This window comes from Prinia subflava, chromosome 24 (genome assembly GCF_021018805.1).
Source record: "Prinia subflava isolate CZ2003 ecotype Zambia chromosome 24, Cam_Psub_1.2, whole genome shotgun sequence".
Taxonomy (NCBI): Eukaryota; Metazoa; Chordata; class Aves; order Passeriformes; family Cisticolidae; genus Prinia; species Prinia subflava.
The window spans coordinates 1,558,452-1,573,109 of record NC_086270.1 but is presented as its reverse complement, the minus strand read 5'-3'; the positions used below and the strand labels follow the sequence as shown (position 1 = coordinate 1,573,109).

The 14,658-nt window shown below is 57.8% G+C and overlaps 1 protein-coding gene across 15 annotated transcripts in view; it reads left to right on the top strand.

Annotated features, from left to right (window-relative positions):
• Positions 1 to 14,658, top strand: part of MACF1 (microtubule actin crosslinking factor 1) — a 145,181-nt gene that overhangs the window by 32,370 nt on the left and 98,153 nt on the right. For 9 of the 15 annotated variants that reach the window (XM_063418750.1, XM_063418741.1, XM_063418747.1 and 6 more), the window contains exons 3-14: positions 456 to 545; positions 1,765 to 1,863; positions 3,561 to 3,638; positions 5,003 to 5,095; positions 11,093 to 11,259; positions 11,853 to 11,965; positions 12,058 to 12,164; positions 12,557 to 12,676; positions 12,775 to 12,870; positions 13,103 to 13,230; positions 13,326 to 13,419; positions 14,150 to 14,304. In XM_063418750.1, the coding sequence (XP_063274820.1) occupies positions 456 to 545; positions 1,765 to 1,863; positions 3,561 to 3,638; positions 5,003 to 5,095; positions 11,093 to 11,259; positions 11,853 to 11,965; positions 12,058 to 12,164; positions 12,557 to 12,676; positions 12,775 to 12,870; positions 13,103 to 13,230; positions 13,326 to 13,419; positions 14,150 to 14,304 (1,340 nt within the window). The remainder of the gene's footprint in view (positions 1 to 455; positions 546 to 1,764; positions 1,864 to 3,560; positions 3,639 to 5,002; positions 5,096 to 11,092; positions 11,260 to 11,852; positions 11,966 to 12,057; positions 12,165 to 12,556; positions 12,677 to 12,774; positions 12,871 to 13,102; positions 13,231 to 13,325; positions 13,420 to 14,149; positions 14,305 to 14,658) is intronic. The other 6 variants (XM_063418751.1, XM_063418753.1, XM_063418752.1 and 3 more) reach the window with 1 other exon arrangement.

Here is a 14,658-nt window from a genome sequence, read left to right as displayed (position 1 = left end):
GGGAAAAAGTGTTTTGAGCACTAGGTGTCCCAGCTGTGTTTTCCTGCCAGCTTTGCAAAGCTCTGTGCCAGCTTTTGGCTGCTTCCTAAACCTCACAGAGGAGGGGAAAACAGAAAGAAGAATTTTGAGGCTGCTGAGGGGGAAAACACCCGGGGGTTGCCAAGAGGGTAAAAAACCCCAGGATGGGGTCTGGGTGTTTGGGGAAGGGAGGCTGCACGTGGAAAGCTGCTCTGCTGCCAGGTGGGAGCTGTGTTTTGGGAGAGGCTGAGAGGAAAGTGGGAATGTTAAATCCACAAGGGGCTGCCCCTCCTGGCATTACCTGGAGCACAGATGGTGCCACGGTTGGATTTCGTGGGTGAGGTTGGCAGCAGCTTCTCCCAGCCCGTTTGGGAGAGGGGAGGCCGCTTTCCCTGGTGATAATTTTGGGCATCCCTGATGGCTTTTCCCCTCCCCAGGTGCGCAAGCACATCAATGACCTCTATGAAGACCTGAGAGATGGCCACAACCTCATCTCCCTGCTGGAGGTGCTGTCGGGAGTGAAGCTGGTGAGTGCCCAGGGCTGGGCAGGGATTCTGGAGTGCCCCTGAGCCCCCTCCATCCCCTCCCTCTGCTCCCCTTCATCCCCAGCCATCTTTTCTCACACCATGGTTTCAGTTTCAAGTGTCTGTCATCGTTTCTTTTATTATTATTTGCTGTTTTGTTGATCACTGTATTTTTTATTTCTGTATTTTTACTCAAACCCCTGTTCCCCAGGCTGGGTCTCTCACCTGATTATGGTGCCTTGGGTAAAAAAATAAACCTCGCCTCTTCTTGCCAAGTTTTACACACCTTCACCTTCCAGATGAGGCTCCACATTTAAAATCATGGATAAAAGCAGAATTTGACCGAAAACTGCTTCTGTGGCAGCGTGCCCAGCAGTTTATCTCAGTTGTGACACTCCTGCCTCATGCTCAGCTCCTGTGTTTGTAGCAGTCACTGATGCAAACCTCTCCCTGCGCCTGGAGCATCCTGGAGTTCCCCCTCCTTCCTCCTCCTCCTCCTCTTCCCTCTCTGACTGACACATTCCCTCAGCTCTGGGAAGATCCCGAATGCCGTGGCACAGCAGGAATTATTTTAGTTTCCCCCAAAAATAGGATCTGGGCAAAGATCTCCTCCGAACCCTCCGGAGACGCCAAATCGGATTTTTTGTGGGGGCTGAGAACTTGGATCACTCCACTTGTGATCCAAACAACTTCCTGCTCCTCAGCTTCCAAAATCAGGAGCAAACTCCAGTGCTGGAGCCCGGGACGTGCTGGAGACCCAGCTGCCTTCACCCTCTGTCGCTGCTGTATTTTTTTTTTAATTTTATTTTTTGGGTTTTGTTTTGTTTCTCCTGGAGCCCGGGGTGTGTTGGAGACCCAGCTGCCTTCACCCCCTGTTGCTGCTGTATTTTTTTTTTTAATTTTATTTTTTGGGTTTTGTTTTGTTTCTCCCGGAGCCCGGGGCGTGCCGGAGACCCGGCTGCCTTCACCCCGTGCTGCTGCTGTATTTTTTTTTTTAAATTTTATTTTTTGGGTATTGTTTTGTTTCTCCTGGAGCCCAGGGTATGTTGGAGACCCAGCTGCCTTCACCCCGTGCTGCTGCTGTATTATTTTTATTTTATTTTTTTTGGGTTTTGTTTTGTTTTGTCGTGTTTCTCCTGGTGCCTGGGTGTCACATTTTGGTTTCCATTCTGTGTCCCCGCCGTGCCACCCCTCCTGCCACCGTCCCTCCCGTCCTCCTTAGCCCGTAGAGCCGCCAGCTCAGCGGAGCCTTCGCCTGGTGACAGCACCGGCCTGGTGCCGTGCGAGCAGCGAGGAGGAGGAAGATGATGATGATGAAGAAGTAGGTGGAGCCTGCCCCGGCCGCAGCACCTCCCTGGCAGTGCCACCAGATAATCCCAGCGGGGTTTGGGATCAAACCCGCCCCGGGCGCTCTGCTGGGCATCCCTGGATTATCTGAGTGTGCCCTGCGGGGCCAGCCTGCGGGCAGGGCACGCCACCCGCCCGGTGTGACAGCATGTGTCCCCTCCACGGGGCGGGAGGGGACAGGGGTGGCACTGAGGGCTGCACACCTGGCACTGCATGGACAGGCTCCGGGCACAGGCACCTCCGGGGGTCCTGCATGGCAGGGGGGGTGGGAGAGGGCACGGCACAGCCCCAGGTGAGGGGCAGACCCCAAAAGGGGCTCAGGTGTGTTTTACAGCCCCTGTGCTGGGGGTGTGACAATGCCATTGTGCAGTGTCACCTCCCTGGAGCGGTGCAGGAGGAGCTGGGGCACCGTCCCCATGGTTCCCTGCAGCCCTGGAGATGTTCCCCTTGGAAGGGACAGATTTCCTCCTTTCAGGGACAGATTTCCTCCTTTCAGGGACAGATTTCCTCCTTTCAGGGACAGCTTTTCCCCTTGGCAGGGACAGCTTTTCCCCTTGGCAGGGACAGCTTTTCCCCTTGGCAGGGACAGATTTCCTCCTTTCAGGGATAGCTTTTCCCTTTGTAAGGGACAGATTTCCTCCTTTCAGGGACAGCTTTTCCCTTTGTAAGGGACAGATTTCCTCCTTTCAGGGACAGCTTTTCCCTTTGTAAGGGACAGATTTCCTCCTTTCAGGGACAGCTTTTCCCCTTGGCAGGGACAGATTTCCTCCTTTCAGGGACAGCTTTTCCCTTTGTAAAGGACAGATTTCCTCCTTTCAGGGACAGCTTTTCCCTTTGGAAGCACAGCTCTTCCCTTGCTGGGACAGCTCTTCCCTTCAGGCTGGAAAAGGAAGGTGGCTTGGAGCACTTGGGGTGTCCCAGCAGCTCTGAACATGGCTGTGGGGTGTGTGTCCCCACCACGGCTGGAATTGGATGTTCTTTAAGGTCCTCTCCAACCCAAAGCTCCAGAGATTCTGTGAACATCCTGGATTCCTCATATTGAGGCTGGGGTTTGGTTTTGGGCGTTGCTCCTCCCTCTCCTGCTGATTCAAAGCCTCCCATCCCCTTTCCCTGGTGATGGACACCTCTGGAAATCCCTCAGCACCCATGGGCAAGGCCCAGGGTGTCTCACGTGCCCCTTCCCAAGGGATCCAGAGGTTCCTGGAGCAGCAGCTCCTGCCCCAGGGGTTCCCTGTGTGGCTGGGGCTGAGGTCAGGGTTCCTCTGCCATCAGTGGGGACCTGCAGTCTGTCCCTGCCTGAGTCCCCCTGTCCTGCCTCTGCTTCCACCTGGACAGATTGGACTCTGTACCAGTTTGGGTCCATCTCTTTGCTGACCCAGCTTGTCTGGCTGTCCTTGACCTGGGCAAACTCCTGCCCTGGGCCAGGCCTGGACCCAGCAGAGCTCTGGATCTCAGGATCCTCCCTCTCCCAGCAGGGCACTTTAACCTTCTTTTTGTGCACAGCAATGACCTCATTTACTCCAGAGCAAGGCAGAGCAGGACGTGTGGGGGCACAGGGGGGTCACAGCAGCACGCTGCCAGCTCCAGGGGGGTCACTGTGCATGTGGGGGGCTGCCAGCCCAGCCCAGCCCCTGCAGCCTGACCTGAAACTGCTGCTGCTGTCTCTTGCAGCCGCGTGAGAAGGGGAGGATGCGCTTCCACCGCCTGCAGAACGTGCAGATTGCCCTGGATTTCCTGAAGCAGCGACAGGTAAGGGCTGATAAAAGCTCATCCAGCAGAGCTGGGTGGTTTTGTGGATTCCTTCTCTTGTCTGAGGCTTTGGAAGGAGTCGAGAAGCAGCGTCAGCCTGCGCTGGGGTGTGCCCGTGTCTGGTGCTGATCGAGGATGGCTTTTCCTCTGTTGTGCCTCTGGAAACCAGCCCTGCACACAAAAAGCCCTGTGAAAAAGGGGCCTGACCCCAGCTCTGAGGAGGGGTTGGCAAATGTCAGTTCTGTACCTCAACAGCCTCCCCTGGGGCTGCCTGGCAGATCCTGCTGTGGCACACCCGTGCCCTCCCACCAGCTTCTGGGGACATGTGGCACTGGCTGTGCCCAGCCCACGCAGCCTCGACCTCAGGGCTGGCACTGGGGGTGTCTCTGTGTGGCATCACCCCTCTGGATATCAGCCTGGATTTATTATCCCTCAGTTTTTGGAGGAAAGGCTTTTGGGAACTGCTGGCCCCTCAGAGACCAGTGAGCTCCACAGCCCTGGGCAGATCCTGCCTGGAGCAATGGGATGCATCCCAAAACTTGTTGGCTCTGCAGGTGGAACCTCTGCAGCCCCAAGGGGGGGGTGGGTGTCCTGTTCTGCCTGTTGGGTCAGGTTCTCCCCACCATGATGCTCCCAGATATGCCAAGGTGATGATGATGATGATGATGATGATAAATGGTACCAGTTCATGCTGAAGCAGAGACTTCTCTCCCTCGCTGCTGCCCTGAGGGCACGGAATAAATTTGAGCACATTCCCTACTCCAGGGAGGGTGAGCTGCTTCCAGCCCCCCTCCTCCTCCTCCTCCTCCTCCTCAGTTCCTTGATAGAGACATTTTGCCAGGGGCTCTGGAGAACTTGTTTCTCCACTTGGATGAAGCAGCCTTTTCCTTTGAAGTGTGGTGGTGTCTTACCCCAGACACTGCCAGGGAATGATCCCTGGGGTCCTGTGGGGAGAGGGGACCCCCCCAGGGGAGCACTGAGGGTGTTCCTGCCTTCATCACAGCTTGGTTTGGAGCCCAGGCCCGCGAGTTAAAGCTTGGTCAGCCCCTTTTCCCCCTCTCTCTGTGGTCTGTAGCTGCTCAATTATGCACCAGTGCTCAGGGACGCTGCTCTGTGAGCTGAAGTGAAGCCATTAAGTGCTGGGAAAGCACTTCTGGATGGAGAGTGCTGGAAACATGGAAAAATCCTCCCCGAGCCAGGACATGAGGTGGCATCTCTGCCTCTCTGGGAAGCACTGGGATCTTCCTGTGTGCCACCAGAGTGCCTGGGGTGGCCCTGGGGACAGCATGGTGAGGGATGTGTCCCCCTTCTCTCCCAGTGAGGCTGATGGGAAACTTTAACCCCGTTTGCTTTTTTTTTTCCAGGTGAAACTGGTGAATATCCGCAACGATGACATCACGGATGGCAACCCCAAGCTCACCCTGGGACTCATCTGGACCATCATCCTGCACTTCCAGGTAGGACACGGAATTTTCTCTCAGGGCGGGCGTCGGGAGCGCGTCGTCTCTCCGGGGCAGTGGAATCCTCCTGCATTTCCCAGTTTTTGTTGCATTTCCCGTGGTGATGTCAGCGCGTGGACGGGTCTGGAGGTTCATGGCAGTGTCATGGAGACCACGCTGGGAGAGCAGCAACACGCAAATTTCATTTGCATAATGAAATCCTTAATGACGGGTTGTGTGCCGTGGCCCCTGGGGGTTGTTGGCCGTGGCTGTTTGCTCAGCTGGAGCGTCTGGAGGAGAAAAGCAAATTTGGAAGGGGCCACGGGTTGTTGTCCCAAGGCACTCCTGGCCCTTGGGGTGGTCGCTGCAGCCACAGAACTTTGTGTCAGCTGGGAGAAACACCCCAACCTGGGACTGTCTCCAGCAATTGTGTGCTAGAGGTGCTCTTGGAAAAGCGAATTTTGGGTCTTTCATAGCTTCAAATTATCCAGCTGTAGCTCTGATGGCTCCAGGGGGGTGACATGTGGCTGTCAGTGAGCTGGCATTTGGGTTTTGCTGGCCAGCAGCTCATTGGCCGTGTGGGATCTGCTGTATCCCAGCTCCTTATCCCTGCTGGCATCTTCCAGACGGGAGCAGCCCCGGCTTTGAGGCTCTTAAGGAAGATTGTGCTGGAAGATTGGATTTTTTTGGAGGATGGGCAGTGCTCTGGGGAGAGGCTTGGAGGGGAGCATGGGGCTGAGCTGGTGTAAGGCTGCTGATGAGGCTTTTCCCAGGCTGTGGCCCTGGGGAGCAGCGGGGTCGAGCAGGCTGTGGATGCTGATGAGTCACCGTCGTCTCCGGTGGGGCCCTGCCTGTGGCATCTTGTCCCCGTGTCCTTGTGGTCACCCAGCCCTGGTGCATCCTCTGTTGCAGGACACTGGGACCTCCTGGGTCACCTCCATGCCTGGCTGGGAAGGGGAGGGGACACTGCCACCCTGGCGTTGGGGACAGGAGCGGGGCCGGTGCTGGTGACTGTGCGTCCTCCTCCCGCTGCGCTAACGGGATTTTTTCTGGGGTTGTAGCTCCATTGTGAACCTCTTAATCTCCCGTGTCCCGGTGCTGCTGCCTGGGGGCAGGCGGCTGGGAGAGCCCCGGGAGAGCTTCGGGGGTGGGATGGTGCCGGTGTGGCCAGCTCTGGCGTGGTGACAATGAGGGGGGTGCCCCGGTGCCCTGGGGGCTTTTCCCTGTGCCCTGGCAGCTCTTGTGGTCACTGATTTCCCTTAGTCATCCTCTGGGTTGCTCCCTGTTGAGCGTTTCCTCGTGGAATGTTTCCCTGCTTCCTGCGGCTGAGCTCAGTCCCCCCCATCTTTAAAGCCCTCTGCTCCCCAATTTTTGTCTCACCCCCACTTTTGGTGCGTGTTACCCTGCCCTGGTCCCTCTGAGCAGAGCTGGGATGCTCCGTGCTCCTCAAACCCCTGCCCTGGGTGGGCACAGGAGCCACAGGAGAGAGGCAGGGCTGGGACCGGGCTCCCGTTCCTGCCGGGACCCCCGCCCGCGGCTCCCTGGAGCGATGCTGGGTCCCCAGTGCTGCCCCTCTGTGCCCCAAACTGGGTGAGCCCGGCAGCAGCGTGGGCCCCTGAGTTGTGCTTTTGGGGCTCCCGGAATGAAGAATTAAGGAGCAAACCTCCCGAACTGGAGAGAAGCAGCCCTGCGGAGCCGGCTGGCGAGCATGCAGAGTCACTCTGACTCCTCCCTGCTTTTGCTTTTTTCTTTTTTTTTCTCCCCATTTCTTTCCCACCCCTTCCTTTATTCTACCTTTGCCAACCTTCCGTAGGTTTTGTGTTTTATCCCCGTCTTCCCCACCCTCTCCCACTCCCCTCCTCGCTCCGCCGCCCGATCCCTGCTCCCCTGTTTGTGTTGGCAAGGGCCGTGCTCCAATTACCTCATATTTGGAGAGAAGGACGCCGCAGCCAATCCCCGCTCCCTCTGCTTTTAGGTCAAGTGATTTCTGAACTGCAGTGAGATGCTTTGAATTTGTCTCCTCGCAGCGCCCAGGCTGTAAGATGGCTGTCTGGAGCGGCGGCGGTGGCGGCAGGGCTGGCGGGAGGGGACAGCGACAAGGGACAGCCCTGGCAGCGCTGCGCTCCGGGCGTTCGAGCCGATGAAGCCCGGCTCGGGATTTACCCGGGAGCCGGCGATTCGCTCAGCCGCGTTCCTGCCGAGCAGGAGGAGATGGGGAATTCGCTGGGCTGCGTTAAAGAGCAGAAGGAAAAAGCGGCGGGGAAGGCACCGCTGTCTCCCAAAAAAAGGGTGCGCTTCAAACGGAGGCGGAGAGGGAAGAGGAGAGCGATGCCGGAGGCAGCCCCGCAGGAGGAGCCGCCGGCGCTGGAGGCGGCCGAGGATGAGGAGGCGCCCAAGAGGAAGGCAGCCCCCGGGCAGGAGGGGGCAGAGGAGCCCTCCGGCAGCCGGCCCCGCTGCGGGGACCCCGAGCCGGCGGCTCCGCAGCCCGGGATCATCGTGCAGGTGAAGCAGCGCTTCCAGGGGGAGGTGCAGAAAGCGCGCCTGGTGCTGGAGCCGCAGCGGCTCCCGGGTGTGGCGGGAGCTTCGCGGGAGGAAGGCACCACCGTCATCGCCCGCCTGCTGGAGAACCCGGCCGAGAAGGACTGCGAGAAGGCGGTCAGCCGGCTGGTCGAGCTGCAGAGGAGCGGCAGCTGCCGGGCCGTGCTGCTGCCCCTGCGCACCGGCACCGATGGCCGTGCTGGGGGACCCGTGTCCGGCGGGGAGGCAGCGCCCAGCCGGGAGCCGGAGGCCGGCAGCGCCCTGGATGCCTGGGGGAAAGGAGGCAGCGATGATCCCAGCTCCAGCGCCGCGTGGACGAGCTCCTCCGCAGCAGAGCCGGGCACCGTGTCCGAGCTGTCTACGCCGTCCCCCATGGTGGATCAGCTGGAGAACCCCAGCGCGGGGAGGAGCTCGGGGCTGCCGTCGTGTCGGGCCGGGGAGGGAGACGGTCACGGGCTGCCGGTTTCCCGCAGCCCGTCCTCCTTGAGCGGCAGCGCGGCCCGCAGCTCCTCGGGGTACGGCAGCGACCGGCCGGCCAAGGGCACAGGAGCTGGTGGGACCGCGGTGTCACCCTCTGATGGTGGCCTCAGGCTCGCTGTGGAGGGCCGGGCTTGCAGGGGGAGCTCGGGGACAGCTGGAGCAATGGTCAGTGTGTGCGTGTGCCCTCGCCCCCTTTCCGGAGCGGGGTGGGGGGACCCGAATCCCACCCCTGGCTCAGCGGACCCTAAATCATTGTGGCTCCTGGGCATGGTTGTTTCGGGGCAGCCGCGGGTGGCAGGATGCTGGGGCAGAAAATTGCTGAAGTCTTTTTCCCTCCAGCATCTCCACTGGGAAAGTGTCCCCTGGGGACCTGTCCTGTGTCCTGCTGGGAGTGGCATTCCCTGGATCCAGTGGGTGAGGCTGGTGGCTGCTGTCACCAGTGGCACTCGTGCCCTCAGGGCTGCTGGCTGGGGTGTCCCCTTCCTGCTGCCCGTGCAGGGTGAATGGCAGCGGGATGAACGTGGGGCTCTGCTGCTCCAGGGGTCTCCAGGAGGAGCAGGAGGGGATGGTGCTGTGTTTCAGGGCTTGTTGCTGTTTGCTGGTCACTCTTTTGGGGGTGACAGTGTGGGCAAAGCTGCCCTTGGGTCTGATCAAGCTGTGAGTGCCCCAGGACAAGTGTGTGGTTCGAGGGGCTGTGGCCCTGATACCTTTGCCAGGTTGGGACCAGTGTCACAGCCACCATGTGGCCTTCAGCATCCTGCCACCAGTTGCTTGATGGATGAAACCGGTGCTGGAAGGGTTTGGGAGGGTTTGGCCCCAAGTCCTGCGAGTTTCCACTCTCTTTTCTTGCTGGTGCCTCCCTAAATCTTTGTCCTGTCACAGACATGTGAAGAAAGGAGGGTGGAGCTGGTGCCGCACCCTGCACCTCAGTAAGCTCATCTCCAGGAGAGTTTCCTTCAGGGATGCTCTCAGGGAAGAGGCCCAGTGGTTGGAGAGCCCCAGTGCTGTGCCAGGGATTAAAAATAAAGCATTTATCAGAGCTGGGTGCAGTGAGGTGCTCCTGGACGGGCAGCACTGCTGGAGAGCCCGGGTGGGGCACAGCTGGTGGGTGAGTTCACAGAAGGATTCATTCTGCTGTTAATTAAGAGGCAATTAATAAAGGGGTGCTGAGCAGAGGGAGGTTTGTATGTCCTCCCCTGCTCCCTGCAGGCGTGGAGGGTCCCATCCTGCATCCTGTGCTCTCCCAGCTCATCCCGTCCATCCCAGCTCTGCCACCGGGTGCTGCCTCTTGACATCCCCGGGGAGAGCCAGCCCCGGGGCTGGAGGAGTTAAAGGCAGCTCTGGCAGAGTGGCAGCCGCTGACAAAGAGCAGTTTTCTGTGTGATGAGCGTATCAGGCTGGAGAGGGAGGTGAGCTGCAGCATACCAATGACACCGGCAGCATCCGCCCCGCCGCCGGCGGCAGGGAGGGAGGGAGGGATAATCCCGCAGGTCCCCTGTCTCCTGCCTGCAAAGGGATGTCTGTCAGCTGCGACCTGAGCCGTGCCAGCACCAGCTGGGTGTGTTTTGGGGAGGGGAAAAGCAGCTGGGCGTTTTCAGGGCGGTGGGTAGGGCTGGGTCCTGGCACTCCTTCTCCCCGCAGCGCCGGGAGGAGGAATCCTGCCTTGCCTTGCCTTTCCCCGGGCACCTCGGAAAATCTGAGCGGCTCCCATCCTCCCCTTTGTCCTCCCCTTAATTAAGGGGAGGTAATTGCACTAACTGGGGAGCTGGAGAGGGGAGGGTGAGGAGGAGGCCGTGCCAGTGAGGAATATGCTGGCATGCGGGGACACGTGCGTGGCATCACGTGCCAGTCTGGGATTCGCAGCCAGTCCTGTCTGAGGGGTCCGTGACTGTCGCTGTCTTTTGTTGGGAACTGGGTCACAGCACCCCCTGGCACCAGCACCCCCTGGCACCAGCGAGGCAGAGGAGGAATGTCACATGAATGTCACATCCTTGTCCCCATCCTTCCCTTTTCCTCCTCAACTTGGAGCTGCTCCATGGCTGCAGGTCAGGGAGAAACCTCCTCTCCAAGTGTTTTCTCTCTTCTTAAGTTGGTATTTTTTACAACTGGATGCTCCAGGTGAGGCTCCCCTGCCACACCTGCAGCTCTAACAAGAGATATTGGTGGTGGTCCCTTCTCGTTGCCCACCCTGGGTGCTGCTGGGTGGGACTGACTGTTCCTGCAGGAGCCCCAGGGTGCTGGGGCTCCTCGTGGTGGGTGCTGGCCAGGGGCAGTGAGGCTACAGGAGGGTGCACAGCGTGTTTGGAGCAGGGAGAGGCAGGAAAAGACCTGCCTGGAGCCTCCTGTCTCCAGGACATTGTGTTCCCAGTGAGGCGTGTCCCTGTGTGGTGGGGACAGGGATGGGGCGCAGGGAGCGGCTCCGGGGCCTGTTGGGAGCTGGGGTTTGGTGTTGTCAGCTCCTGTCCCGGCTGGGCTGGGCTGTGGGGCAGAGCAGCACCTGCTGGCCCTGTGAAATGGGCTTGGTAAATGTCTGGCTCTGCCTGCTTGGATCTCCAGCCTGCCCAAACCACAGCCACCCCTTCCAAATTTCCTCGGCCACAGGGTCCCCCCTTCCCCAAGGTGACCACAGAATCACAGAATAATGAGGTTGGAAGAGACCTCTAAGATCATCAAGTCCAACCTATGCCTTAACACCTCAACTAGACTACAGCACTCAGTGCCATGTGCAGTCTTTTTTTAAACACATCCAGAGATGGTGACTCCACCACCTCCCTGGGAAGACAATTCCAGTGCTTTATTACTCTTTCAGCGAAAAATTTTTTCCTAATATCCAACCTGTACCTTCCCTGACGTAGCTTGAGACTGTGTCCCCTTGTTCTGTTCTGTCACGAGTTCCCTCCTGCCCTTTCTGGTAGCCAGGCCTGGGGCAAGTTCATGGAAACTGGTGGAGATTTCCCTTCTCCTGCACCTTCCCATGGCTTTGCTGCTTCCTTCCAGATCTCTGACATCTACATCAGTGGGGAGCTGGGGGATATGTCAGCCAAGGAGAAGCTCCTGCTGTGGACACAGAAGGTGACAGCAGGTTACATCGGGCTGAAGTGCACCAACTTCTCCTCCTGCTGGAGCGACGGCAAAATGTTCAACGCCCTCATCCACAGATACAGGTAGGCAGGAGGAAGCAGTGGGGATGGGAGGAGGGATGAGGATCTCCCATCTGTGGTCAGTGATGGGCTTGGAGAGGTGAGTGAGGCCGGCAGGGAGCAATGTCTGTTTTATTTGGAATTATTTCTTCGGCCAGGTAGCTGTGGAATGGAATGGGGGGATGCTTGGAGTGAGCAAAAAATACGTGAGGTTGTAGGAAAAAAAAATCTTATTGAGGTTGTGGAGAGAGGCAGAAAAGGAAAGCTTTTAAACTCTTGAGTGCTGCAGTGGTTACGTGTCAGCGCTGCCCTTTCGCTCTCCATGAAGAGCAGCACTTCCATCCATGCTTTTATCCAAGGGTCTCAGAGGTCTCCTGAGCAGCAGTTAAACCTCTCTTGGTTCCTTTTTCCCCAGCTGAACCAAGAGGTTTTTCTTTGCATCCTTCCCAAACGGGATGAGACAGGGAAGTCCTGCAGCCCAGGTCCCCTTGGAGAGCCACCACGCTGGGACAGGGGCTCAGAGCAGCCCTGGAGCCACCCGTGGCACCAGTGCCCAGCCAGGATGCTCTGCCCTGGCCACCCTGGTGCTGGTTGTGACTCTGGGCTGTGTCTTGCAGGCCAGATCTGGTGGACATGGAGAGGGTGCAGATCCAAAGTAACCGGGAGAACCTGGAGCAGGCGTTCGAGATCGCCGAGCGCCTGGGGGTCACCCGGCTGCTGGACGCTGAAGGTGGGTGCCCAGGGCACGTGGAAAGGGCAGGGAGGTGCCAGCCTCTCCTCCCACTCCCTTTCCTCACTGCCTTTGTGCTTCCCTCTTGCCAGACGTGGACGTCCCCTCCCCGGATGAGAAATCCGTGATAACTTATGTGTCTTCAATCTACGATGCCTTTCCCAAAGTCCCCGAGGGAGGAGAAGGGATCAGCGCCATCGTAAGCACTGCTGGGAGGCTGGGACAGGCTTGGGAGGCAGCTGGGGCTCGAGGGTGGGCTTTGGGAAGGGTCTGATCCCTGTGGAAGAGCCTGAGGAGAGGGAAGAGGCTCCGAGAGAGGAATTCCCACTGTGGTGTCTGCCCTGTGACCTGCTGGGGTGTCTGTAAAGCCCAGGAAATAAAGCTGAGCTGCAGGAAATAAAGCTGAGCTTCCAGAGAGCAGCTGGCAGGGAGGATCCTCCTCATCCTCGCTGTTCCTGGGGTGGCATCACAGCAGCAAGGCCCTGGCACATGATCCACGCTGCAGCTTGGCTGTTCCTCAGTTTCCTCTCGCCTTATTCCCGTGGGGATTTGCCCACCAGCAGCTCTTGCAAAGACACTCTGGCCCCACAGGAGGTGGACTCGAGGTGGCTGGAGTACCAGAGCCGTGTGGAGTCCCTCATCTCGTGGATCAAGCAGCACACGATACTCATGTCAGACAAATCCTTCCCCCAGAACCCTGTAGAGCTAAAGGTAGGTCCTGGACAAGGTCCCTCCTCGTGGTGTTCAGCGCTGAGGGAGGGGTGGTGGCATTCCCCAGGGTGGATCCTGATGAGCTTTTCTCATCCCAGGCACTTTATAACCAGTACATACACTTCAAAGAAACTGAAATCCCAGCAAAGGAGCAGGAAAAAGGACAGATAGAGGAGCTCTACAAACTGCTAGAGGTAAGGATCACCGTGGCTGCCCAGAGGCTGGGAATGTTGGGATTTTTTAGCAAGACTAAGCTGTGCTCAGTTCAGGTTTAATTTGGAGTGGAGGAGTTGGAATAACCCTCAGGATAAACGAGGCAGCGAGCAGCACTGCAGGAGAGGAGGCAGAGCCCCTCTTCCCTCGCTGTAATCCCCACCCAGCTCGAGGGAGAGGTGGGAAATGCCCTTCTGTCGGTGTTTCCCCCAGGTTTGGATTGAATTTGGACGAATCAAGTTGCCCCAGGGCTACCACCCCAACGATGTGGAGGAGGAGTGGGGCAAGCTCATCATCGAGATGCTGGAGCGTGAGAAGCTGCTGCGGCCGGCCGTGGAGAGGTGGGTGCTGTGCCCCTGGCAGGGACGTCCCCTGCTCCTTCCTCTGGCCACAGGGACACCCAAAACCCCTCTCTCATCTCCCTCTGTCATTCCAGGCTGGAATTGCTGCTACAAATCGCTAACAAAATCCAGAATGGTGCTCTGAGCTGTGAGGAAAAGCTCACCCTGGCGAAGAACACGCTCCAGGCTGTGAGTGGGGTGTCCCCCTCCTGGTTTTATTGATTTATTTGTTTATTTTATTTATTTCCTGCTCTTCTTTTGTACCCATCTCCTCCCCTCTCTTCTGCTTGGGGTGATGGGTTCCCCTGGACATTTTCCTTTCTTTTCTGCCTGTGTCTCTGTCTCAGAGGTGCTGTAGGGGAGCTGGTGGATGTTTGGTGATCCACAGATCACCTTGAGGACAGGGGGATGGGGAATGGTCTTGTCCTCTGGGAATGCAGCAAGTGAGGCAGGATATCTGCAGAGGTGCTGACGTGGAGGAGAACAGCACTTCTGGGGAAATTTGTTGAATATTTTTTGTTGTATAATGAGGCTTAAAACCCCCAAAATCTATTTTATTTACCTAGCGGAAAGGACTCAGTGGCAGACCCGGGGTGGAGAGAGGATTCTGAAGAGGTTTTCTTTGTTATAGGAGAAAAAGATGTTGGTTGAAGGGGTTGGGAGCTAAAAATGGTGATCCCATCTATTCCTGGAAGCTTTCAGTTCATCTCCAGAAGTCTTTCTAAGGGGTTTGTCCTGCACATGGTGTGGGGAGATGGATTCATGTTCCACTCCCATTAAGCTGGTGGATCCAGAAGTGTTTCCAGTCTCCAAGCTGGGGTGCTGTGGTGTTCTCCCTGCCCCTCCTGGGCTGAGGGGACCCTGCCCTGAGTGTCCCTGAGTGTCCCTGAGTGTCCCTGAGTGTCCCCTGTCCCCTCAGGACGCCGCTCACCTGGAGTCAGGCCAGGCAGTGCAGTACGAGGCGGACGTGGTCGTGTACCTGCAGGAGTGTGAGGGGCTCCTCCGCCAGCTCCAGGTGGACGTGCAGATCCTCCGGGACGAGAACTACTACCAGCTGGAGGAGCTGGTGTTCAGGTGAGCGAGGAGGAGGTGGAAAAGCTCCCTCAGGGGATGCTCAGGGAGGGAGGGAGCCCACGTCTGTCGCTGTGAGCCTTGCCAGAAAGACACACTGGAGTCTGGAGTTTGGGTATCTCAGAGCAGCAGGGAGAATCCCCTGCTTTGTTTATTACTTCTTATTTTATATTTCTAGCAAGGTGACCGTGGGTTGGAGAGTGGTATTCTCACCTCTCACCACATTGGTCAAAGGGATTGTCACACAGTCTTGTGTGTCCCAGCAAAGAATGTGAAAACAATGGCAATGTTTATAGAACACAACTGGTGTTTCCATGAAAGGAAGGTGCAAACCTTCTACTTTAATATGAAATATTC